Here is a 27784-nt window from a genome sequence, read left to right as displayed (position 1 = left end):
GTGGATTTAGTCTGAGATAAATGGGGAACACCCCAACTATAGCACTTATTGCTTACCTTCCTACCCTACCCTCTAGCCCTGCTCCCTTCCTGTGAATTGTCTGGTAGATACATGGATATTTTGCAGAAGGGAGACTTTTGGTTATATAGCATAGGAGGGACATCTCACGTAGCTGCCAACACTCCCCTTGCAGGATCTATATATGTTTGGCTCCCTTTCATCAGTCAGCAGAGGGGCCAGGGGTTTTATATCAGGTTAAACACTGACAACGTCTCCTAATTTTCAGTACTTCAGGCACTTGCTGGACATGTTGTAAATCAAGCATTATTAAAATAGAGATTCTCCTTCTGATGTCTAATGCAAATTGATGCTAATCCTCAGCAGTGTAATGTCAGTTCTTAGAAAGACAGTCTTGCTGGGATTGCTGGCCAACTCTCTTTTCATTAACTTTCCTTAGCATTGGCTAAGAATAATTAAAATTTTCATGGAAAAGGAGGTGTTAAACACAGACTGCTGCTCTAGGGCCTCGTCCAAAGTCCACTAAAGTAAAGAGGTGTCTTTAAATTCACTGCAATGAGCTTTTGATCAGGCCCTTAGAGGAAGGCAAATTTTCTGATGCCAAAGGACTTTTCAAACTATTATTAATAGTTCACGGTGGGATTTTCAACGGAGCCAATGGGATCTGGGAGGCTAGATCCCACTGACTTTTGATAACTTTCATAGGCACTGACCCTGGTCATGTTCTGGAGCTGAAGCAAGCCACGGAAAAAAAATAGGGGATGCTCAGCACCCAGCAGTCACAGCTGTTAAACAATGATCAATTGTTTGGTAGCTGGGGGAGGAGCTCAGGGGAGGGCTGAGAGCAGTGAGCGGGAACCTCAGGGGAGGAGTTGGAGTGGTGGGCAGGAAGAGCCAGAGTCAGGGCGGGGCCTCGAGGGAAGGGGCGGAGTTGGGGCAGGGCCTTGGGGCAGAGCAGGGGTACAGCACCCCTGGGGAAATAATAACTTCCACATGCTCTTTGAAAAGCCCTATATCAAAAGTGAATATTGAATTAGGCAACAACATAGCACAAAAATCTGTGTGAAAAAGGGCGTTTTGCCTACAGTGATATTTGCAACAAAACGGGGAACTTTCCCTTAATTTTATATTAAAAAAAATACCTTTGACATTTTTGTGAAGTTATTTTGTAGTTAAAGTTTAAGTGAAAATTTCTCAAAATTGATGCAAATTTAAATGCTAAGTATAAATAAAACATATATCATTAGAGAGAAGTGTTTTATATCCTTTAAGAATCTTACCTCCCTACTTGGTTGCCCTGATTATGCCTCAGTTAGTCTGGTGTTCTAGTGATTGTATCATAAGAGAATGAGAGGCTGTTAATTTCATTCCTCACTAAAACTCGGCAGATATTTTTAATAAATTGTTTTTTCAATGAATTGCATTTTTCAGACCCTGAAAAAATTAGCTAAATTCATGTAGAATTTGATTAATAGTTTTGGTTGGGAAAACAAAATCAAAAGAGTTGAACCTTTTGTTTCAACTTTTTATTCAAAATAGTGTTTTGATTTTTAATTTGGCCTTAAAAAGCATCCAAAATGCCCCAACTGAAACAAAAAACTCAGAAAAAGTAAATCAAGTCAGCCAAATCATTTTGAAACTAATAAAAAAAATTTAAAAATTGTTTTGGGTCAACTTACAGTGTTTTGATTTATTCAGTTTTATGATTTTTTTAATTTTGATTTGACAAAAAAACATTTTTGGTTCCAATCAAGTGGGATTATTTTTCCAGATTTTTTGGTTCAGCCCTCCAAAATGGAAAAAAAATATTATTTCCTCAGCTGTATTCCTCACTTTTGTAGAAATGTTGCCACTACAGCTAAGACTTCAACTCCTTTATAAGACTCAGTGTTAACTTATTGATTCACTGACATTTTCCTGTATATTTACAGGGAGTCAGTTTTGTGAGATGCTGAGGGCACTCAACTCCTAATGGCGAGGGGAGTTGGTATGTACTGAGCTTTTTGCAAGACTGGGCCACAGAGAGGAGTGGCCCTTGAAGTAGAAAGAGAACAAATGAAATAAATTTGGGTTCGGAGACTTGGCATAGCTACAATAACAACGCTTCCTACAGGGGCTGATCCAAAATCCATGAAAGTCAATTAGTCTTTCAATTGATTTCAGTGCACTTTGAATCAGGCCCCTTTACATGCACAGACTGTGACTCATCAAATGAACACAGGACATGCTCTTCCTACAATACAAAATAGGTTACTTCAAGGCACAGAAAAAGATAAAAAACAGTTGAATATGCACTGGTTAAAAAAAAATCAAAACAAACCTCCAAATTACAGTTCCTTCTTTCCAGTCTTCCAGAACTGTATCAAAGCAATAATTAATTTTAAAGGCTCACATTAAATTTTATAAACCCAGAATAATTATAAAATGGAATCATACTTGGGTGTTCCAAAGGGAAACAATTTACTGCAATGTCTAGGTTGCCAGGTATGGTCTGTATTTTGCTAATCTTCTCTGCTCTGGAATGACAGAAATGAAAACATTTTAGGAAGCTGGTGTAGAGAATGCAAGAGGGGATGTATTTTCTGACTTAAGAGAGCAAAATGAAATATCACCAGTTATTTAAATCATGAAATAGTGAAAGGTAAACCGTATTTAACAGAGCTACCAAACTGCGTAAGAAAAACAAGTGAATTACTTTCCTAATAAAATTAAAATGGGTTAATAGATATGAAATCAAAATAACACTTTGATTAATAGAAAAATCTTACTTCCAACTATTTCTACTCGCAAAATAGTTTCATATGCTCCCACAAAACCCTTGGCCCATATTCTCCCTACCGTCTCCTCAGCAAAGGGTGACTGGACTCCAGCAGATCCAAACCCAGGGGTGCAGAAGTGAGAAGTGTTGCTTCATTCCTGCCTTCTCTGTGGAAGTACTTCCTTGGGGATTTTGTGGGGAGAGGGATTCATGGGAAAGGAAGGAGTCATATGGAAGAGAGTCATGAAGGACCCATGGACTTTTGCATGTGAATTAGTGAAGACCTCATCAGCATTAACTTACTGCTTTTCAATTTGCTTACTGCTCTACAATTTGAAACATGCCCCCCTTTAATGGGAATTCTGAGAACACTCAATTGTGGGGAGCTTAGGGCATCATGGCTCCTGCAGCAGCTATATTGAGAGGGGACAAAGGCACAGGCATTGTGCCTGCATGGATGCCCTGAGGATGCCAAAGTGATCTTGTTCTTCTCTAAAAAAGGAGATGCTTCAGACAAGCTGACTAATGCATCTATGGCCAACCCCTTAGCTTACTGGGGATGTCAGTGAACGTATTGCAGTATACTTGTAACTATGAGGATTAAGGGCCTGATCCAAAGCCCATGTGAGTCCTTCCATTGACTTCAGCATTGGATCAAATCACAAAGAATTTCCTACAAATGGAATTGTGATGTTTTGTCAAATTAATGTGTTTTTTGAGGGTTGTTTTTGGGATATGAGGAGACAGGAAGATATTCTGGGCCTGATTCTCTTGTCACACTGGTGTAAATATATCGACTTCAATGGAATTACTCCTGATTTACACTTCTGTGAGAGGAGAACCAGCCAAATCAGAATTTCAGAATTCACGTAATGGCAAACATTTGAGAAAAGTAGATGATTCCAATGTCCACTATACAGGTTGCCGTGGAGTTCCCAATTATAAAAAATAGGGAGGGATGGGAGAGCCATTAAAGGATTCTTTTCATTTTCATGTATATTTCTCTTTTTCTCACAGTGTGTTCTTGCTTGTTCTTCCACCTGCACCTTCCCTAATTGACACTAATTCCATGAATCACTATCTTTTAATTGTAATAATGTGTATTAATGTCAAATGCCTTTCCAATTATCCTGGAAAGCTCAGTCAAAAAACACTCTTTGGCAGATAATGGACTAACGTGAAAAACATGCATTTAATATGGCTATTTTGACACACTCGCCAACGGGCGAACAAGGACACCAGTGAAAATAGCATTATAACCTTAGGCCTCTCCAAAGCTGACCTAAAACCCATTCCTTACCTTCTGTATTCTGCTATTAATTTAATCAAATCTTCAGTTGAAATCTTGCTACTTTCTTGCCTGAACAAAGGTGAAAATCGGGAGTCTCTGTCAACATTTCCCTGATTATCCTTAAACACTGGTCTACAAAGAGAGAAAACAACATATATTTGATGACAGCCACGCATTCTTAGTCATATTACTAGAGAATTTTCAATTCACACATAATTGTTCATCACTGATGACACAGTATGAACTCCTGTGCAAAAGTCAAAGGGAATAGATAGTTAAAATTGCTCTCCATGACATATACTTTAAAGCAAACATGCTATTCTTAGTTCCTGTTAGGGGATGTAGCTGAATCATACTTGGGTGTTCCAAAGGGACACAATTTATGTGTGTATGTAGGCGCCAGTCCTGCAAAGGTATACATTTAGGTATACATTTAATTTTATGCAATGTGAATCGTTCTACTGACTTAAATAAGATTACTCACAGTGCACAAAGTTCATAGATTCACAGGGACCATTCTGATCATTTGGTTTGACCACATGCATAAGATAGACCACAAAATTTCACCAAGTTATTCATACATCAAGCTGATAACTTCTGGCTGAGCTAGTGCATATCTTTTAGAAAGACATCCAATCTTGATTTTAAAGACTTTAAGTGATGGAAAATTAATCACACCCTGAGGTAAACAGTTCCAATGGTTAATTGCCTTGACTGTAAAAACAAACAAACAAGCAAACAAACAACCCAAACCCCAAAGACACACTGCACCTTATTTCCCCTCTGAATTTTTAAAGCTTCAGCTCTCAGCCATTGGCTTTGCTTATGATAAAATAAGCACATCTGTAAGTCTTTGCCGGAGTGGGGACTTAGAATGTGTGGGGACTTAGAATGTAACTTCTTCGGGGCAGGGACCTTGAGCCAGATTTTCCAGCCCATTAAATCTGCTTTTCACCTCTCCAGAATCACAAGGGTAGATTTACACTGGTGTAACTTGTCTCAATACATGTTTGAAGAGTTCTAACTACACTTTTGATAATATAAACAACTAATTGTAGAAAAAAGAAATATCATATTATAATTAAGAAAAATACATATCAGCTTTTGATTGCACAGGAAATCATTCTCAGATATTTGCACTTCTGCTCACTGCCAGTTTCAGGATTTAATTAAGACATTCCAGTGCCCTTTGAATTGCCCAAGGGTTCAAACACTCTGGCTGGATTGGATACTATAACAGCTGTGCAATCAAACAACATTGGATTCAACTGCATCACGAAAAAAGATTGCTTAAGAAAAGTAAAATGCTTTTGACACAAAGGGCTACTCCACAAAGCAAGTAGCCAGGCTTTCTTCCCTAATTTACCTCTCTGTTATACTGCCAGTGAAAAAATAATTGATGTCAGCAGGAAATATTGCCAGATACTAAATAACGGAGTAAACCCCGAGAAGAAGATTCTACTGATAAGGACAAATGTACAGTGTCTTAACTCAGTTAGCTGAGGTGGAGGGACCAACATTAAATTTCTCCATAACTACAGGGAAGTAACCTAACTCTGTTTTATCAAATGCTTTTAGCATTGTTTCTATTCTCCAAAGCCTTAGGTCTCCAGATTATCAGGAGAGATGTATGAAATAACCAATAAGTAGCCTCCCTTGTGCCACTAGAATTTGTCGAGTGACTGCAGAGTCACTGTGGGATGGGGAAGATTTCTTTCTCTCTGTTCTCCATGCATTCAGTTACTCTAGCACAGTGGTTCTCAACCGGGGGTACACGTACCCCTGGGGGCACAAAGAAGTCTTCCAGGGGGTTCATCAACTCATCTAGCTATTTGCCTAGTTTTATAACAGGCTACATAAAAAGCACGAGAGAAGTCAGTACAAACTAAAAGACAATGACTTGTTTATACTGCTCTATATGCTATACACTGAAATGTAAGTACAATATTTATGTTCCAATTGATTTATTTTATAATTATATGGTAAAAATGAGAAAGTCAGCATTTTTTCAGTAATAGTGTGCTATGACACCTTTGTATTTTTAGGTCTGATTTTGTAAGCAAGTAGTTTAAGTGAGGTGAAACCTGGGGGTACATAAGACACATCAGACTCCTGAAAGGGGTGCAGTTGTCTGAAAATGTTGAGAGCCACTGCTCTAGCAACTGAGGCCTTAAAACACAGCATCCAGGCTAGAAGAGTAAGGTGGGGAGATGTCAGTCCAAAAATACTGATGGACTTTCACTGCAGATTAAAAAGAAAAGGTATGTAAGTAGTGCACACAAAATATAAATATATTAATACAAACAGGTAACTGCTGTGGAATTAGGTGCTGCACCTTTAAGGGTTGAGCTTCCTAGACAGAGTTTCAGCGCACTGAGAAGCTCTTGTTGTTATACACAGCCAGTTGTAACCAAACATGGAACAAAGCAGATTCCTTGCAAGCCTTGTGTGATCACTGAACACCAAAACTGCATGAAAACTATGCACGTGAATGAACAGAATAGGCAACCGTGTATGCAAATAGATTCTTACATTAGCAATCACCCACTTGCAATAAACCATCTTTACAGCCTATTTTGCTACTATTCATATTTTGTGTATGCAGTTAGAAAATTTGGTCTCCTTTAGGCACATGTTATAATGGGGCTTATGTATATACACTGAGAAGAGAATTACGTGGCTTTTTGCTTGCCAGATCATACTGGTACCTCAGTTATTAGGGCTTAATAAAAGCTGAAGAATTGCTTTTGGAGCAAGCATTATGTGTATTACAGCTCTAGTTAACTAACTTCAGCCTTAAACTTTGCTAGATAGATTTATATTATGAGTCACACTTGCAAGTGAGAGTCCCTGACCATAGAAAGTAATCTACAGTTATTTGATAATGACAGCTGACATTGAACAAAACTTGAGTTAATTCAAAGAAAGGGATGGATCATAAAATGCTCATAAAATCCAGGAATTTAGCATTTGAATAATAATTTATTGACTCTCTACTGATCGTTCCTTGTGTACTACAAGCCTCCTTTTTGGAAAAGTCCTAGATAACTAAAAAGGAATTAAACTTTAATATTGCTCTATAAAAATACTCTGAAAACCAACAGAATTTAATAAATAATGAGATCCTTTGTTAACCTTTTAAACATTTCTATATAATTTTTTAGTATGGATTTCATTAGCTATTACATTGTAATTATACTGGTTCTGTAGGTTAAAATATCTGTAGAAAGGTCACAATTTAATATTAAACTTGGTATGACATTTCTTAAGGGTTGGCTAAGATACTGTGGAGGGATGGCTCACCTGTTTGGTCAGAGATACAGGGCCAGCTCCTCAGCTGGTATAAGTCAGCATAGTTTCATTAGCTTCAGAGCAGCTATGCCAGTTTACGCCAGCTGAGAATCTGGCCCCAAACCTTGCAAAGTGTTAAGAGAGTCATACTATGGGATCTGTGTAGGTAGAGGGGGTTCAAGGCAAGAGGGTAATGTAAAAATTAATCTGAGTGAGTAAAGTTTCCCCACATCTATTAAATGGAGACCAGACATACATCTACAAATCTTGGCAGGTTTGGTAGGAATATGAGAATGGAAGGCTGATGTATCACACTGTCATTCTAATGTATAGTGTAATTACAGTCACTTGCAAATATCTATAGTGCACCAAATGAGACCAATGCCAGAGAGAAATCCTGGCAAAAACCTGAGTCAGCAACCTGAAGGGTGCATACAATTCTGTTATTAAATAAAGTAATCAGAGTTTCAATTGCACAAATGACAACATGACACATATGCAATTGTCATATTTTGGTTGAGTGAATGAATATGTAAAAATCACACTGTGGCCATCTGTAACTGCTTTAAATTATAATAACTCAAAAGGGAAAATTTCCACAATAAAATGTGAACACAGTTAATGCAAGAAAATATATAAGTGGAAAATACATTTTCAACCCAAGATTTTTGCAATTTATCCTAGTCAAAACACTTTTTGTGTGGTGTGATGTGTGTCTTGTGGAAATATCTATTTTCAAGCTACAAAATTAGAAATAGATTTTGTTGGATCAAATTCTTTGTTATATCAGTGTTTGTTATACTTCATTGTTCTTATGCCACTGGGAGTATGGCAATAGATTTACTCTGGATTTACACTGGCATAAATGCGAGCAGAACGTGACCTACTGAACCAAATTCAACCCTGGCATAACACCAGTGCTGTCAATGTGTTTATGAATGTAGTGAATTTGGACTAATGTGTTTCTGCTACACCGTGTCATCTGCCATGTTCTCATTAACGATGGAGAAGTTTAAGAAGAGCCAATAATTAGACCACAACATATTTCAGAGTGGAAAAGAAGTCTGTAGTTTGAGGCCCCAAAGTAGGATTCTCAAATTAAGCAGGGAAGCACCAATCTCACCTGTGGGTCCTGTTCTGGTGGGTGTGCTCAGACCATGCCTAACACCTGTGAGCTGCCAGCCCCCCCCCCGCCCCACCATCAGGAGGGCCAGAGGCAGGCAACCAATAGGTGGAGGGGCAGCAGACTGCCTTAGTGATCAAAAGACACTGGGGGGCACAGGGAGCGAGCACAAGAGAGATATCAAGCATCAGCAGCAGACAGGGATGTTTTTGGTTACTAGGACATGGACTACTTAAGTGGCTGACCTGGCTTAGATGCCTAATTCCAGGAGAGGATTTGTGGCTGAGGATCCTGAGGCACTTAAGCCCCTCTCCTTGGCATTTCTCTCCTTGCGAGCTTAGGAAGCTCCCCTTTCAGCTGATCGGCTTCATAAAATCCCTTCTCAAGGCAGGTAACACTTCACACACTCTAACTGGGGAGCCTGTCACCCAGACTGGAGCTGAGTTTGCTTACTAACGACCTGATCCAGAAAGGTGCCAAGAGATTTCACATCCCACTTAGCTCGATGGGTGTGAGGGTTTAGGGATGCTGATGAAGGGCTCGATCACTAGACTCGGCTCACAGTGGGGTTATTGCAGAGTAGTGCTGTGCTGGTGGGAGTTCTTGACTCAGTCACCATGCTTCTCAAGCTAACCAATGCACTGGAACAATGCAGCCCCTGCACATGTCCCCCTCGTGACCAGCCAGCTCTGCCTCTGCCACCCCCGCCCCATGCCTGCAGGGAGTAGTCCCTGTGCAAAGGAGTCTCAGTTTCTTCTCCTGCCACACTAGTGGTACAGCAGTGGGAATGAGCTAGGCAGGAGAGAGTTAAGAAAGAAATAGCTTAGGTTTGGCTCCTAGCCTGCATATACCTCCATTGTACCTTCCCTTATATGTTGAAACTGTTCTGCCAAACCAACAGACAACTATTCATGTAATTTTGATGAATGGTCCTTTGGCCATATAAAGTTGATAAATATTGATGTGCATCCTTGAACTGGGTACAGTACAGCAGAACAAATTATCTTCCTTTTCCTTGAACAAGTAAACCCCTCTCCTTACTTTACTGGAGAGCAACCAAACTGTCTGCCAATAAAATATAAATGAGTGCTTCTAATAGCTCAGCTTCGTTGTTCTTTTGCCTCCCTCCCCACTTCTTCATCTCCGAACCTCTATAATTATAGAATCACCACCTCCATCTGCCCTGGGGATGGCGACAGTTCCCCCTTGGGGCTCCACAGCTCCAAGTCAGGCAGGAGTATACCCATTCCAGACCCATTCCATGTGCATTACAACTACCCCTGATTGTCCTGGACAGCCCCTCAACTAGAAAGCTGTCAAGTGGGGCGAGGGGGAAGCTGCTGCTCCCCAACTGCTTCTGTAGGGCCTCCATTTAGTGCTCTACCATTCCTGAAACAAAATGGCAGGACAGAAGCTATAGAAGAAAAGTGCTTCTACCTCTAGCAGACCTTACTCCTTTGAGCAAGGTTCCATTCCCCACTTGGTGCATATACTACGAACACAATGGGGAGCAGTGCCTGAGGTGCTACTGGACCCCACTGAGCAGTGCTCTCTGGACAGCAATAAATTGAGAAGTAGGACAAAGCTGAGGAGCAGAGACCAAAAGAGAAAAGGAGGAAGAAAGGAATCAAAGAAAAATAGAGACAGAGGGGAGGGAGAACAATACGGGGAGGGAGAAAACCAAGGCAGAAGGCAGGAATCTAGGTGTCAGGTATCACAGGGTGACTGGCCCCTTTAAGGGGAGACGTGGCCAGCCATACCTCTGAGAGCAGATCCTAGAAAGGGACTGATACTGGTACTGTCAGGGAGTCAGCCTGGGCGCTGAGTGCTCTAACCCAGGGACAGAAAGACTCTCAAAGCCCAGAAAGGGGCTAAGAACAGGGCCCAGAGGATGGGCTGAAGAGAAGCCGCTGAAGGGCAAAGGAACTTTTTTGTTTGTTGGGATCTTTCAACTGGATTTTTATTACCCTAGAAAGGGTTAAGTTTTGTTTGTGACTTGGCTGGAGGACTAAGCGACATCTCCAGTACAGGCCTGTAGAAAGTGGATGAGATGCACATTTGAGAAGGAAACAGGCAGGGAACATCTGCAGTGCCACACTTGGCCAGCAGGGGGGTACTCCAGGACTGGCACACCCCCATGACACCTGGGAAGAGGAGAAGGCAACAAAGAAAGCAGGGAATAGTCCCAAAGGAGAGATGAGGAAGTGAGAGAGAGTAGAACGTGCAGATGTACTATGGAAAGAAAATGGACAGGAAGCAACCAGGAGAAGAGGTAGAGGTCATGAGGCTAAGCGTTACAAGAGAGGGGATCCAACAATAAACACATTATTGTCATTAATTATTACTGAAAAGACAAAATAAATAAAACCTCCAGCTTTCTAATGCCTGCTGAGAATGCTAACAATGCAAGCGCTTCCAAGGCATTCTCCCCCTCCACCACCACCAAGACATAGGCACTGGGGCTACTAGGAGCTTGTGCAACTCCCAGATCTTTGGCCAATGTTTCTCAAAACTCGACAGGTGTAATCACAGGGACAGAGTTCCAGTCTTGGATACCTACATGTAGGCTCTTAAATCTGTATTTAGGCTCCTATAGTACGTATTCAATTCCCATTTCAGAGAAGAATTAGCTTTTTAAAAGTCTCCTGAAAGAATTTTAACTTTCAAACCTCTCTTAGAATATTTAGCACAAAATTGCTCAGAGTGGGTCTGCTCCTGCATTATTGTCATAAACTGACATTGTTCTTGATGCTTTTTAGCAACTTCAGCAGGTGTGTGAGTGATAGATGCTACCACACGAGTATTTAATGGGAACATGACTTTAATTCATTTCCATAAATAAAGGGAAATAGGACAAAACAGAATTGATTAAAGCCACCAGGATCAGCCAGGGGCATGGATGAAGTAGAAAGTATTAGTTTGAAACTGAAAATGTGGCTCATAATAAAAGTACACGAATCCAAGAGCAGGGTGAGCTGTAAGATGTTGTTAGAAATGTTATATAAAAATAATCAATATACATACCTCACTGACCAAGCAAATGGCATACGGTATTTCCCCAGCTTGCCGCAGAACTGTTTGTTGGATTTTAACACTTTTTGTGCACACTAGGTAAAGAAAAATAAATACCATTGGTATCATCAATGTCATCATCACAGTTTTTGAAACAAGGTGCGTACCTATGCGTACCGGAAATGCAATTTAGGTGGTGTTTATCTGAAGGGTTAACAAAATCAGACCAGAGTGGTGGAGCATCATCATGGGAGAAGTTTACTAGGGAAAAGTTGCACTCTGCTGGAGGTCCACAGGGGGTGGCGCTGGCCCTGGGAGGAGGTGAGAACAGGGTAACAGGGATGCACTGTTTAAGTACATCCTCTGAGCAACCTCTGCTGGGGGGTCTTTTATGGAGCCCCTGAAGAAATTTAGTCTTCCCTTCCCTCTGGTGGAAGCCACTGGGAAAGGGAAGCAGTGGAAATACTACATGTTCTTCCTGCAAATTAATCCCTTCCATGGTACCACGGCTCTCTTGTTTAAATTAACTGAATGGTAAGATTGATATTCTGGTCTCAGAGCTGGGATATCATAGTGCAGCCAGCAGATGTCAACCTCGATTCTGTCTTGCCTTACAATTTCCGCAACCCCGTTAAAATCAATGGGGTTTCATGCGGCCTAAGTCAAGACAGAATTCGGCCTTTCAGTGTAGTGTCTGCAAAGCATTTTGAGTGCATATAAATCCAAGTAGCAGATCAACCCTGGAGTTTAAAATTGTTCAGGCACACCAACAGAGGAAATATTTTTTGTTGAAATAGTTAAAAAAATACATGTCAGGAAAATGTGTACCATGGCAGGTACCTTTAGGCGTTTACAATTTCAATCTCTCTCTCCCAGTTAATTGAAATTAAATTTTCTGAAACCTCTAAAGTGGGGACCTCAAATCTGCTGCAGCACTCTGTGCAACACACTCAAGTCCTAATCATTATGTAGAGTCAAGATATCAGAGTGGTAAATATCTCCTTAGCATACAGAGCCCTTCTTAAACCCTTATGTGAAGGAAGGGCAAGTGTGAACTGGCCACACAGCGTATGTCTACATTGCAGCAGGGAGGTATGCCAGTGCCATAATATCCACACTGCTATTCTTAGACACTTGGTGCCAGCTGAGCTAGCTTGAATCTGTCTACCCCTGCTGGGCATCACACCTCTCAGATGCAGTGTACACGTACCCACAAAGAAGCCTCTGCATCCCATGTGCACCATGGAAGTAGGCTGTACACCTGCCTACTTGGGACTGTAGCGGGAGACTAGCTAGGATCCGATGTTCCAAAATCACTGTATAATGGAAGCAGTCATCCTTTTAGCCCATTGCAGCATTGGTAATGTAGTCATGCTGCCTGCCTTTAGATTGTAGCATGTGGATGGCTGGAACCAAACACCCACCTAAGTCCCCTCTCAAAGGGCAGTTACTTATGGGGGCATTGAAATTCACTCAGCTAGAATAATACCAGCACAAGTAGTACACAACAAATAGATTATAATCACATAGTATTTCATCTAGAATGCATATTTACCAACTCAGTTCTATTGCCAGATGTCCTGATGCAAACTACATCTACTATATTAAGTTTATTCTTGCATTACATGTTTAAGGGCTTCATCTTACTTCCACTGAAGTCAAGAGGAATATTGCTACTGACTTCAATAGGAGAGGATCCTAAGTGAGCCTGTACAATTAAGCATCCATAAACTCATAAGCCTTGAAAATATAGTGTGCAGTGTTTTCCACCCACAACATTTACATGAACAATCAAAGAGGCAATTTATGTTTATACTGCATTACCTTATTAGAGTCTGGATTCTTAATGTAAGGTTCAGCACTGCTGGCAATATTTCCCATGAGCACCTTTTCTATTCTTGCCACCAAAACAATCTCAGAATGGGGGTTACTTATGGAGAAAAGAGCCTATGAATAAAAAAGAGTATAGTTAATAAGCATATAACAATTCTGTAACAAGTGGAGACATTGTCAATGCCCCCAGTTGGTGGAAAGGAAGTTCCTGTTTGAGCCTAAGTGAACCTAGAGGGCTTCTGTGTTGGTGGATCTTGCACTTTCTTCTAGTCCCCTTAATGGGGATGTCACCGGGACTTCACTTCCTTAGGCCAACTTAGGTTTATTTGTTTGGACTCACAGGGCCAAATACAGAGGTGATGTGTAAATGTTAGATCATTTACACAAACTGAAGCCCTTTATGGTTCATTAGTCTCTCTTAGAGTTACTCACATACATATGTTCTCTCATAGTTCAAAGCAACCACAGAGTCACAACACAATGAACAGTAAACACAACACACAGGAGTCACTGGCCAGCAATCTTCCTCCTCATTTTTCAGTCTTCACACAGAAGTGTGCCATACTGCATCTCATCCAGTCAACCACCTTGTCGAACCAACTTGCTGTGGGTGCCCTCTGCCCCTTGCACCTGGCACCAATCCCTGCAAAACTTATCTGGCCCATAGGTCTCACAGCTCAAGTTTTCTTTGTCTGGTCATCTTGATAGTATCCTTGACGGTATCACTCCAGTTATGCTGTAAATTTGAGGGATCACCTCCTCATTAGTCGCGTATGAGGTATAGCTAATGCTCAGCAATCACCTGTAGTTTTCCAATTACAAGGCGGAAAGCTTCTTAATGTCCTGGCTCCTTAGCGTCAATGTGTCACATACATACAGCGAGATGCTGAAGACAAGAGACTATAGCAATTTCATTTTGCACTTCATGGTAATACCTTTGCTTCTCCAAATGTGGTTGCATGTCACTAGGGCAGCAGGAGTGACTCCAATTTTATGTCAGACCTCTAAGTGATGTTTAGCATCCTTTGTGGTCAAGCTACCCAGGTATTTGAAGTGCTCAACACACTCCAATGTCTCTTCAAATTTGGGTAGAAATATCTTCAACTTTTCAACCGTCTTTGTCTTTCCATGTGATATCTTTAGACCTAACAGTCTCGGCTTCCATCTCTACTCTTTCGAGCAATATTTGCACCTCTTATTCCGATGATCCAATCTGGTCAACATCACCAGCAAACCACAGATGACTAATTTTTCATCCATCAATGGGTACACCATCTTGTAGGTTTCCATCAGTTGCTCTCAAAGTTTCTTCTAGATAATCATTGAAGAGGGTCGGTTATAGCATGCAGGCTCATCTGAGACTTATCCTCAAGTCACTGAGTGTATGTAAACAGCACTAAGGAAGTCTAACTGAACTTAAAGGGAAGTCGAATTAATGCCTCACTTTTGAATTTCTTTGGAATCCCAGAAAGGGCTCATATTGACTGGTTATCTGTTTTGTGATATGTACTCATATGTAAGATGCGAATATTGAATATGATACCAGAGTGATATATTTTCAATACAAGAAATCAGATCATTTGTATTTTTCATCATGATTCTCCTTTTGCTTTACATACAGAGGAATCTGTATTTCTGGATGTTAAAATAGCAGAGCTGATTTCAAACAAAAATGTAACTAAAATTAAAACTATTCACTGGAAAATATCAATTTTGAGGATTATGTTTGATTCTCTGATTAGAAAATTTGAAATTAAAAATGTTTCAAGTCAACATTAAAATAAAATGACATGTTTTGTTTCATTTTAATTTAAAATATTGTTTTGTTTCAGTTTGGGAAATAAAAAAAAATCTATTTTCAGTTTTTGGAAAACAGTAAAAAAGCTTGAAAATCGGTGCTTTCCCCACTTTTACACACTTCTTTACCTTCTCTCCTGTATCCCATTGGAGAAAGGAGGGAAAAGTACAAAAGCGAGAGAAAGGATAAAAATAAATTAATTTAAAAAACAAAAAATGAAAGCTGAAATTTTTCAGTTTCCAGAAATAAAAACGTAATGAAATGATATTTTAAGTTGAAACAAAATGAAAAATGTTGTATCACTTTGACATTTGAAAACTAAATGAAAGTCTTCATTTTGAAATGTCGTTTTGATACGAAGTAAAATTAACACTCTTCTTTCACGTCATTTTGAAAATTCCTTTAGAAAACCCACCACTTTTTGGTTGAAAAATTTTGAAAGGAGATTTTTCTTACAGAATTTTCTCTGGCAAAAAATTGAGTTTCTGACCATCTCTACTGGGGCAGCCCTATGATATCCCAGGTAACCAGGGAGCTTTCTTTCCATTAAATATTGCCTCTAATGAGATAGCATAGATGCCTATTTTTTTAAGAAATTTGGTCACAGCCATACAACGGACTCATTAGTATGCAGTTTAATACCTGAGTGTAATCGTATCTTCAACTGAAATTATAAGGAAATTCTGGAGTCAAAATGTGATACATCATGTTGGAATTTGGCCCGACGATAAAGCCAAACATCCTTTTGCAAAAAGATGAATTACAGAACTTACTGAAGAGATGGTCCCATTACCATACAATCTTAGGACCCAGTTCAGGAAAACATCCCTATTCAGGAAATCCCCCAAGCACATGCTTAAGTGATTTCCTGAATCAAAGCCTAAAAACAGATGTAACATAAATTAATAATATGGAAAAGAAAACTGGTATGGAGAGTAAATGGAGGACAAGAGTGACAATAACAAGACTGTGTCATAACTTAGAGAGTAATGCAGACATCTAGATGAGATTTTAAATTGTGATTTTGTTTGGCTGGTTTGGGAGAGGTCAATGATTGAGCCCGAAGAGTTAGCATAAAAATGGCTGCACACTTCATGGGTTTCTCTAGATGACAGATACTGATAGTTTCAAAGGAGCCATTAGAGCCCAGTTTAGGATGTGCACAGTGCATATGGAACACAAGTACCATTAGTGGTGTGAACAGTCCCATTTAAACATCAGTGAGACACATCATGCATCAAGTACCTGTTTTGGATACTTCAACCAAGTCTCTGGAAATCCCTTGACCAGTGGTTCTTTTGCTTCACTTGTGTCCATTGTTTCAATATTGCCATTTTCCAGTGAAGACGAGGAACCTAAAACCATCTGTGTAACAAGTGTGTGGTTCAGATCCACATGAAAATCAGCAGAGATTTTCCTGTTGTCCCTGATATCAAACAGAGCCACGCTCACAAAAAAAGGCTCAATCTAGAGATAAAAATCAGAAACAGCTTGATTAAAATATAATATTATCAGAACACAAGAGGTTTAAAATCTATCAGTTCTATGTCCAATGTGCCAGACTGTGCAGCCACCAGAGGATGTAGGGTGCAAGAAATTTCTCCCACCCTTGCACCACTGTGCAGGTGCAGTACATGTTTTTAGTCCTTGAACTCCAGGGCTGCAACTCTAGCTCTGCCTGCAGGGTTAGACTACCCAGAAAACAATTGCATGCACAATTGCAAAGGGATGCTATAAAGCAGGGGTTCTCAAACTGGGGGTCGGGACTCCTCAGGGGGTTGTGAGCTGTCAGCCGCCACCCCAAACTCTGCTTTGCCTCCGACATTTATAATGGTGTTAAATATATAAAGAAGTTTTTTTTTAATTTATAAGGGGGGGGGTCGCACTTAGAGGCTCAGGTCAGAGGTCAGGCATAGTGATAGCTCTGCCTGCACTTCATGTTAGCTAGCAGAGCTGGAATCACAAAGGGCAAAACAAACACAGCACTGTTCTGGGAGGACGTTGCAGCACTCATGCTCTCCTTGATCTTGCTCTTTATAGCAGTGGTTCTCAAACTTTTGTACTGGTGACCACTTTCACATAGCAAGCCTCTAAGTGCGACCCCCCCCCCTTATAAATTAAAAAAACACTTCTTTATATATTTAACACCATTATAAATGTCGGAGGCAAAGCAGAGTTTGGGGTGGCGGCTGACAGCTCACAACCCCCTGAGGAGTCCCGACCCCCAGTTTGAGAACCCCTGCTTTATAGCATCCCTTTGCAATTGTGCATGCAGTAACAACAATAAAGAACTTTGCTGACACAACGTTGCCATTTTCTCACCAGTCCTGCAATATTTGGTGTTTTTTTTAAAGCACCTGCTCCTAGAATTCAGTGATTAGGTCAAAATCTCAGCTTTCATTGTTTTAAAAAGTGTTTAGCTTCATGGTTGCAGAGAAAAGCATGAAAACATGAACCCTGTGGTTCAAAAAACAGACCGAACATTTATCTCATTGGATTTTTAAACCAGTTTCATGAGTCTGGGGGGCCTGACTCATGATTTCTGAAAACTTGGGTTTGACAGTACACTTGGCATCTAAATCGGAAATGTGAATGAGAAATATGCAGACCAGCTAGTTCACAGATAAGGGTTAAGGTTACCAAACGGATCCCTTGAGAAACACATTTCACAAATGTCCTGACACAAAAGGCTTGGCTGCAGTCATTACAGTTTACAGCTGCTTTGCATTGCTCTGTGGAACAGGACCCTTAATGAAATTATGGATGCAGGGTGCATTAGCAGATAATCCATTCTATGCTTTCGTAGTTCTGGACTGAATTATTGCATTTCCTTGCTACAATCATCATTACTTTACTTCCCCAGCTCCTTCATTCTGCTGTAAAAGTACTGACCACCATATGCCGATTATGCACCCACTCTAGTGGTGATCTGCAAATGAAAAATCAATGTCTCATATGTAATGGATGGAAGCTGAATTGCCAGAACATGGGATTTGATGAAATATTTGAAATTCTCCCACTTAAAGCAGAAGTTAACAAGATCCAGGGATTGTGCATTGATGGTTTAGGTTTTCTTTCTTTCTTTTTTTTTTTTTTTTTACAAGAATAAGAGCGGGAGGAGGATATTACAGATTAAGTTTTGTGCCTCAATATTTATTGTGCTTTCATGGATTTATAAAGTCTGTAAGCACTTTAATCAATAAAATGAAAGTTTGTCTACTTTCATTTAGCTTGTATACAGGCCCAGTGCTATTTTCTATCCTAATGCAATAATAATCTTCCATCATCACAACAGATATACACATCTCCTAAAGTCAGAGTGAACTACTGGGTTGTGGTCCCACTTTGTACAATGGAGGGAGCACATTAGCATTACAAAACACTGTGCTTTATCAGATAGAGTGTTGCCCGCTCTACATTGATACCAATTTGTTGTGTGCTTATAGGACCTGATCCAAGGCCCATGGAAGTCAATGGGAGTCTTGATGCCAATGGGCTTTAGATCAGGGCCATAATGCAGAGTGAAGAAAAGGCTGACCGGGATCTTCACAGATTGTTTTCTATTGCACTTAGATCCACAAAGAATCAATACCTCCAAAATATTCTATTGCTACATTCAATACAATTATTAACCACAGAACATTGGTCTAAGAACTCCCTGAGTACATGATTAAAGCCTAATGCATACACACAGGGAGAGGGAAGAGCGAGCTTAGAATATGGAAGAAGGAGCTTTCATCACACCTCCTAATTGCAGCAGTAATGCAGATTTAAGCAGTCCCATCCTTGAGAAAAAGAGACATGCATATGCAGAGAAATATACATAGCTTACATTGGTTATAGGATCATTTTCGTTCTCAGTCACACAAGCCTGAAGATTCAAACTGAGGGATTTACAAGTTATCATGATCCTCTTTGCATCCTTTTCCTCAAATGGTTTGATCACTGAATCTGTTCCTGGAAACTCCTTTTTCTGAAGATTTGAGGCCTAGAATAAACAATTTGGGCTGATTATTTATGTGTAGTATACACAAAAAAAAATCCAACATTATAAATAAGATTTCTATCTGCACTATTGACTACTGCAGTATCTGAACACCTCACAAACATGAATAATCTATCCCCATATAACCCCTATAAGGAAGGAGAGTATTATTACTCCCAATTTAGAGATTAAGAGCTGAGGGAAAGAGGTTGCCTACAGTCACATAGGGTGTCTGTGGCAGAGCTGAGAATTGAATTTACATCCCCTGAATTCCAGTCCAGCACCTTGGTGTCAATTTCTTGTAATTTGAAAAACAGAGACCAATTTGAATTGTTTATTTCCCTGTTTAGATGAATGTAGACAAAACACTACAGAATGTAACTCCAAAGACATCTGTGTAGTAGATTTCAGACCTCTATCACCCTATATTTCAGTTGACTTGAATGAGGGGTGTCCTGACTACAGCTTTAGGCAAGGTTTTTATTTCTCAACAACATAAAGATGACTTAGAGACTAAAAAATTTATTTGAGCATAAGCTTTCATGAGCTACAGCTCACTTCATCAGATGCATGCATGCATGAAGTGAGCTGTAGCTCACGAAAGCTTATGCTCAAATAAATTTGTTAGTCTCTAAGGTGCCACAAGTACTCCTTTTCTTTTTGCAGATACAGACTAACACGGCTGCTACTCTGAAACCTGTCATAAAGATGACTGTTTTTCCAGTCTTGTTCCCCATTAACCACTGGCAAAACATCCATTCAATGAGAGAAGTAACAAGCCCTGAATCCTGAAGTTTAATGTCTATTAAGCTACTAAAGATGTTCAAATAAATTAAAACCAACCTGAACCTTCCAAATCCCCAGCTAAGCTACTTAAGTAGCTTTGGTGAACTTTTCTTCCCATTGCTTATCTTTTCTGTATGCATCTTTGCAGTAAAAGCCAAAGTAGGGAATAACCATGAAAAATGCTATTCTTGTAGTATTTCCAGACCATGAGGAAGTACCAGGAATCTTGAGATAGCCTGTTCTTGTGAGATTTCCAGTCCAGTTTGGGAGATTCAGGAGGTTGAGACATAGTTCAGAGAAGGAACTAAACTTTGGTATTCTTATTCCAGCTGAACCAAGCTTTGGTCCCAGTGCAGTTACTTCTTGAAGTCAATAATATTTTGCCACTGACTTCAAGTGAAAGCAAAATTGAAACCTTTTTGAGAATCACCCACTGCTAGGTTTTAATGCCACTCATCTAAAAAGCAGATCAGCTATAAATAATGCTACATAATCAACAAATCAGCAGCAGCCATCGCCAAGATGGGTAGCTCAAACACTGTTTGTGAGGAGAAGATGCAACATTCCAAATAGTGTTCAACACAGATGTGGAATTCTGTTGCATAGGTAAGTACCCAACCTGCCTGCTGACCTCTAAACAACCCTTGAGTTTTTTTGGTAACCAAGTCAGTTTGGGCCTCTTTATCTTCAATACCGTTAGAAACTAAAACAGGATTCTCACTTACAGTTATATCAGGATCTAAGGAGAACAGATTTAGTCGTTCCGTATTTCGAGAAGCTTTCACGGTTTCTTCTGTTTCCGCGATGTACTGTGGCAATAGTTAATAAATTAGTCTTCTGTATACAGACATTTTTTTTCCAGATACAGTTGGTAACACTTAGAAAAATTATTGATGCTTCATTTATAAAAATAATACTTTTTATTTTTATCAGTAGCTATCATCTGAGGAGCCCAAAGTGTCAAACTTTAATTAAACCTCACAACATCCCTGTAAGGTAGATGCATTTTATCTCAGTTTTACAGATAGGTAAACTAAGGTATGGAGAGGTTAAGCAGCTGGCCCAAGAATCACAGTGAAGGGCCAGGAATAGAACCCAAACTTCTAACCATCAGTCTTCTGTGCCAATAAAGGCTGAATAATTTATCTAAAAACAAAACAGACATTTGGATTCCATTTTTTCAAACACGTGAATTCAGTGATACTTTAATATTATTTTGGAAATTTCAGGTCAATCTGTTTCATAAGCACATTACACAGTACGACCGGGATCAAATTTTACCCTCAGATTCATGTGCCACTCATAACTGAAGTAACTGGGGAGTGAGACACCCACATATCTGGGCAGAATTTGGTCCTTTATATGTATCATATTATCATCTACTTTAGATAAATTTGTCATGGTGATGTACATTAGAAAGTAGATCAGATAGACAATCATAACCCAGCTGCATTCATTTAAAATAGCTCGACATAATATTTTTATCATAGCTTTTTAGCCATTTGTTACCGTAAATAACTAAAAAGTAGCCGCCATTCACTTTTTGTGTGTGTTCGTTTGTTTGTTTTTAAATTAGCTCATCTTGATGGAGAAGTCTATGCCAGAGTTTCAGAGAAAGAAAAAAAAAACCATACTCCTTTCTCCCCAGCACTACCGACAACTTTCAGTGAAATTAGATAAGATAACCACCAGTACACAGCCAATTTCCTTGGAACTCTGCAGGCAATACTGGAAATCTTGCCTCCTTGAGGGCAAAGTTTCCCAAAATGCAGTGATGCTGAATAGAGAAGAGAATGAATCATTCTTGAATAAATTGACTTCAAAGGAGCTATGCTGAATTACTTCAGGGGACAATATGGCCCGAAAACTCTTAGCGTTACTTATGGTTGAAAGCTATTCTGTTTCAGATAAAGCTCCCAAGAGCTCTAATAGAAAATAACAGAACCACTTCCTCTTTTGCTTTGTCATGGCCTTAAAATACAAAATGACATGTGCTGGGGTTTAAAACCTCTCCTTATGTTAGTAATCATCTTACGAATTGTTTGGTACATGTGACCCATGCAGTAATTTATAACAGCACAGCATAGTAAAATGTCATGTTTATTACTTTTGCAAAGTCTGGGTGCAAGGTGTTCTCTGAAGAATCAGTCTCCTCTTGTGGGCAATCATAATTCTCCGAAACTTCTTCAGAATCTTAAAAAGAAAACCATTATTGAGAATGACTATAAGATTTGTATTACACCTGCAATTAACCTCCAGGTTTAAAATCCAGTTCACATCCTATTTATCTATTCCATATTTTGTCACTTTTAGCACAGCAAATTATCAAGATATACATATTCTGTAACTGTTTAACAGAGTGGTTTTATCACTGTGACCCTTGTCCTTCCCAACCCCATCTCCCACTATTGTTTGTTACTGCCTCTTATTTTGCCATAACTAAAATTGGATGTTATTCTTTACAGGGCAAAGGTCATGTCTGTATTTGTTTTCTGAAGCATCTAGCACATTTATGAGCACTGCATACACAATAAATAATAATGCCCCTACTGAAGGGGCCTTTTCACCTTTCTCCATCCCTCTTGAGGTAGCACGGGGGACTTACTATAATCTTATGGGCCAGATCCTCAGTTATTATAAACTGGTGTAACTCCCGTGATGGATTTACACCAGCTAGGGACCAAGTCCTAAGGCTCCAAAAACTCCAAGGGCTTGTCTGCTGTGGACAAATAAATCCAGAATGGGGAGCTGTAGAGAATCATTCTATGTAACTCTGCAATTCTCCAATTGTAGAAGATCCTTTTTTTATTTTTATTTCCCCTTGGTAGTTTAGCCAATTGTGGTGCAGATGATATGAGTTACTACTAGAACTTACTAAAAGTTGGAATTTCCGTTCGGTGAGAAATTCCAAAAACCTTCAAAAATAAATTTGTTCTCTTTAGGAATGAAAAGTAGAATTTCCAAAATTTCCCACAAAAGAGAAATTCTGAGAAAAAATGTTTTGAAATAATCAAAACATTTCATTTTGACTTCAAAGGAGCTACGCTGAATTACTTTAGGGGAGAATATGGCCTGAAAACTCTTAGCGTTACTTATGGTTGAATGCAATTCTGTTTCAGATAAAGCTTCCAAGAGCTCTAATAGAAAATAACGGAACCACTTTTGCTTTGTCATGGCCTTAAAACACAAAATGACATGTGCTGGGTTTTTAAACCTCTCTTTGTGTTAGTAATCATCTTTCAAATTGTTTGGTACATGTGACCCACACAGTACTTTATACCAGCACAGCATAATAAAAATGTCATGTTTATTACTTTTGAAAAGTATAAATATATAAAATAAAAATGTAAAATGAAATGCTATCTGGGAGCCCAAGCACCAAGGCTCTCAGCTCAGCCGTGGCTCCCAGCTCCACTGCAGGAAACTGGGAAGCCCTGAAAGTTTCCAGGGCTTACAGAGGTCCCCTACTGTAGTGCTCTAGCCAGGTCTCCCATAGCTTACAGGTCCTGGCTCCACTGCAGGGAGCTTGGAAGTCCTGGAGTCCATGGCTCCAAAGCAGTCTGCATGGTGTGCTGCCCCAGAGCCATGGACCATGGAAGTCCTAGGTTCACAACTCTGACTGGCAGTCAACCAGGTAGGCTGCCAAATAGTGGGACAGTCAGCTGGCAGGTTTCCAACAGAAAACCTGCCTTTCCTCTGTTGGAAGATACATCACAAACAACTCACTCCCAGGGAACATTTTGATTTTGACTCCCAGTGCTATTTGTTACAGCCTCCAGCTACTGATCTGTGGCTTTTTAGCTCAAGCTGTAGCAGCTCATGCTTTTAGGTTCCTGGTTCAGTCTCTGGTATACCAGTGAAGAGGATGGTCATCACATAAGTGGGGACTTCAATGAAATTTGAACCCGTGGCCTTTGACACTTGGGACAAGGTTTCTTTGAGCTGAAAAAGAATGTAACCTACTGGTGAGTGTGTTATGCCTCTCCCTTCATGCCCAATATACAGGGGATATTAGTTGTTACCCACTCCCAGCTCTAGAGCTTTAGCTTATGCTTTTAAGTCTGAAAGTCCCTGGTTCAATCCCTGGTGTGTTGGCCAAGAGAGTCTTGTCACATAGTGAAAGGGCATTAATACACAAATTCATTCACAATTGCCAGAAATAAATGCTAGCACATTAATGTATTAAGCCTCCATCAAAATGGAAACTTATAACAGCTGGGATTTTGCATTTCTTCCAGAGGTAAAATAAATAAATAAAAGAGGAAAAAAAATGGTAAAATCGAAAACTAAACAAACAAACATAAAACACTGACCGACCTCTCCAAACTAAAATTCCTTAAAACTTTCAGACAATATCAGGACAGCAAGTCACAAAGTATACATACAAACACATTAAATGGAAGACCGATAGGCAAGACTCAATTTATATAGAACTACTTGTGCAAGGCTGTCACATGACTCACACTTCTTTACTGGGAGCTGTGATGCTTAAACTCCACATAGCCCTTTGAAAATTACCCCCAAGAGTTAACTGATACTTTCAGTGAATGTAAAAGCTTTGGAGCCATTCTGTCAAAAATCGATACTGCTGTGGGTGCAGAATCCATCAAAGATGCTGGCAGTTAAAACAATCTGATACCAAAATCTGAAGATGCATTTTTTGTATTCAGCACAAAAAGCAATGCAAATACATTCATTCTTACCAAGTTTCATATCGGTGAGATCTGCGCTTTTCCTCTCCTGAATGGTCCCCTCCGGATTTATTTGCAGGATTTTGTTGAGAGTGAAAATCCAGTCATCCATATCCTGCTCATTTTCAGCTGCCAGCACAAAGTATGTCAGGTCATTCATTTTCAGCTCAAAGGCATGCTTCCTAAGCCTGTTATTCTGTTGTATCAAAAAGAAAAAAATATTAAAATGAAGACAGGAACTATTTTCAAAAGTTATTGAAAAAAGTCACATGGAGTGGTGGGGCTTTTATATGGCAAACCACCGTCGGACTAACACTCAAGGAAATTTAGTGGCATTAAAAAACAAAACATAAATGACAAATTTTGTGATATTAATGTTCATGAAACATTGTCTATGCTCACCAGGAGACTGAAGTCCTCTTTCAGCTATAAAACTGCTATACCATGGGCAGTATAGCTTTCCTACATAACTTCTGGCAGTACTTTCCTACAGTATCTCACATGTGGGTTGCAACTTATGTGATAAATAATTAAAGCTCTCTGAAGTCGAAAGCACTATACAAGTGCTAAGCATTGTTATGTGTTTCAGTGCTGTCTGGAGAGACCACCTCTACAGCTGAACTATGCCATACCCATTCAGTCATACAACATTCTGTTGAGAACGCCAGAAAGACACCAATTAGTATTAAATGTAGTTTCTGTGATGTGGATATTTGCCCACTAGGAACTGGACTAGCTCCACCAAACTCATTCCATCAAACAACTACTGGTAAGAGTAATCAGTAAACCAGTAAATCAGTAAACTGGTAAGAGTATTCAGTCACCACCAACTTGGGCTGGAATTGAACTAGTGACCCTGAGGTCAAAGGTTCTGCTGCTTATGATGAATCCTCTGTTTCATGCAGTCTCCCATTTCAAGACATTTACAAATACTACCAACTATGTGAAGCTGCTGACTAGTTCCAGAGCAACTAATGAAGTTAGAAAAGTGATGAGCCCCTTTGTTCTTTTTCCCCCAACACAACTGCTGTACTGCTGCATTCCATGGACACTCCTGTAAAATCACTAGAGACTTGAGTCAGTTCCTCTCGCTGACACCCAACAGCTTTTACTAGTGCTCCTCCTACATCCCAAACCCTACCAGAAATGGAAAATTCAAGTTAAAATAACCTTTTTTCACTTTTTAGGGGAAAACATGATCCCTGAACACATCACTCACCTCTCCAAGGCTGAGGGTCAGAGCACTGGGAACAAGGTTGTTGAGCCTTCCCACTTCTGCTCTTTTCCCTATGCTTTTCAGTTTGTCTCGCACACGAATATTGTTGAGTCATCACAATATAGTATTAAGATGTCTCTAAGACAATGGAGACTAACAACCATCCCTTTATTATGTAGGACACTGTCTGTACAGTACTCTCAACCAGTCCTAAAGGCCTGAAGTGCTTGGCATGGCCAGGATGCATCTAATAAATATAACTGTCCTGTGTGTATGCCATGTGCATTATCCATTCTTCACCCCAATGTTTATATTCATTGTTTTTTAACCTTTACAGAGAGGTAAAGTTATATTTAGAGCCCTGTATGGATACAAAATTTGTACCCGCATCCGATCCACGATCTGTAAAATTGGTCTGCGGATATCCGCATCTGTGGATATAAAGCAGATATCTGCAGATTTGCAAGGCTCTAGATATAAAATTTTGATCCATGTCCATCCACGATCAGCAAACAAGGTCTGTGGATATCTGTGGCTATAGAGCGGATATCCACAGATTTGCAGGGCTCTAGTGATATTCAAAGAAGTACTGAAGCAGTTACGCCTTGTGAATATATAACACAATGCTTAGAACAGAAAAGAACCAGAGGAAGAATCTAGAACACTGACTTAATTTAATCCTACCAACATTATTGTGAAAAAATGTATTAAACAAAATATGAATGATTAATCTCTACAAGGCTTCTGAACTGCCTGCCGACTCCATTGTATTCCTTATAAACTGTTTTTTTCTGGCAGTACATAACATCCAAAGACTTTGTCTTCAGAACAGGCTTTCAGGGAGAAAGCACTTTATTTTAATCTCTGCTCAAATAACATTTCTCCTCTTCTCCATCCACTTTTAAAGTGCAAGGAAAATTCCAGTTTGAAAGATTAAAATGTCTGAGTGGGTTTCACTAATAGGACCTGAATACAGAACCCTTATTCATGTTGGTGAAAATTATCTTACACAAATAGTCCCATTTGAAGTCCCCCTGCGTACATCCAACAGCCATAAAAGAGACTGTGCCTCTCGAAGCACCATCTCTTCCTTCCTTCTTCCAGAACAGTTTGCTCCCTCTATAAATGGCTTTGTGACAATTACATAATTGAGGCCAGTTGTTAATCTAATACAGGCTGTAAATTGTACCATTCCTCTTCATTCTTTCTTCTTACAGTTAAATATTATTTACAGAACCATAGGCATTAGATAGCCTTTAAATTAGATTGTTCCCCCAACAGAGGACTGTTTAAGGAAATTCAAAGATTCCATGGAAAAAACTTAGGTATATTGTCTGCCCATTTTTCTACACAACTCCAGGACAATTTTGTTAATATGAGGTTAAGAAATCAACCAACAAATCTCTCCAGAAGACTGGAAGAACTGACCATTGCGAACAATACATTTTCCCCTTCATGGAAAGAAGACAGTGGGAAATTCTGATGAGATATTACCAGTCACCACATCTTGAAATGGCTTTTTGGAAAAGTGCAAGATGCTGTTGGTGAGCATGTTAGAGTCATTCTAAGAAGAGAAAACTGAATGGTAATTTAAACAAAAAATGAGATAATGTGTATATGAATGTAGCTATATATTTCTTAAATGAAGGTTAAAAAAAATCAATTCCCAATGTAATGGCAATCAGACTTAAAACTGGTCTATATCATCATGATGTACTTGCAGTAAATGTTTAATGCATCAGGCCCAGTTATGAGCTCTTTAGTTAATGAAATAGCTTATTGAAATTGAATTAAATTACAAGATTCTCTAATGCTAATACAGTACATTTCTCTCTTCACATTTACCAAATTTACAAAATTTTATGGAATACTCTTATAACACCAGTTATAAGCCTCGTTTATCACACTCTTTTAAACTTCAAAGAGATCTCATACCAGGATGGCCCTTCTTTATAATAAAGCATTAGTAACCATTTACTATA

At 39.5% G+C, this 27784-nt stretch overlaps 1 protein-coding gene across 2 annotated transcripts in view; it reads right to left on the bottom strand.

The window, feature by feature from the left end:
- DOCK10 (dedicator of cytokinesis 10) overlaps positions 1 to 27784 on the bottom strand; it is a 191742-nt gene that overhangs the window by 80365 nt on the left and 83593 nt on the right. For both annotated transcript variants that reach the window (XM_084638464.1, XM_084638465.1), the window contains exons 8-16: positions 24599 to 24782; positions 22003 to 22088; positions 20621 to 20704; positions 18957 to 19112; positions 16370 to 16591; positions 13318 to 13440; positions 11506 to 11588; positions 4077 to 4199; positions 2455 to 2534 (exon numbers count right to left, since the gene is read on the bottom strand). In XM_084638464.1, coding sequence (XP_084494590.1) covers positions 2455 to 2534; positions 4077 to 4199; positions 11506 to 11588; positions 13318 to 13440; positions 16370 to 16591; positions 18957 to 19112; positions 20621 to 20704; positions 22003 to 22088; positions 24599 to 24782 — 1141 coding nt within the window. The remainder of the gene's footprint in view (positions 1 to 2454; positions 2535 to 4076; positions 4200 to 11505; positions 11589 to 13317; positions 13441 to 16369; positions 16592 to 18956; positions 19113 to 20620; positions 20705 to 22002; positions 22089 to 24598; positions 24783 to 27784) is intronic.

This window comes from Lepidochelys olivacea (genome assembly GCF_965140295.1).
Source record: "Lepidochelys olivacea isolate rLepOli2 genome assembly, chromosome: 9".
Taxonomy (NCBI): Eukaryota; Metazoa; Chordata; order Testudines; family Cheloniidae; genus Lepidochelys; species Lepidochelys olivacea.
Note: the sequence above shows the minus strand (reverse complement) of the source record. Positions and strands in the feature narration are given on the sequence as shown.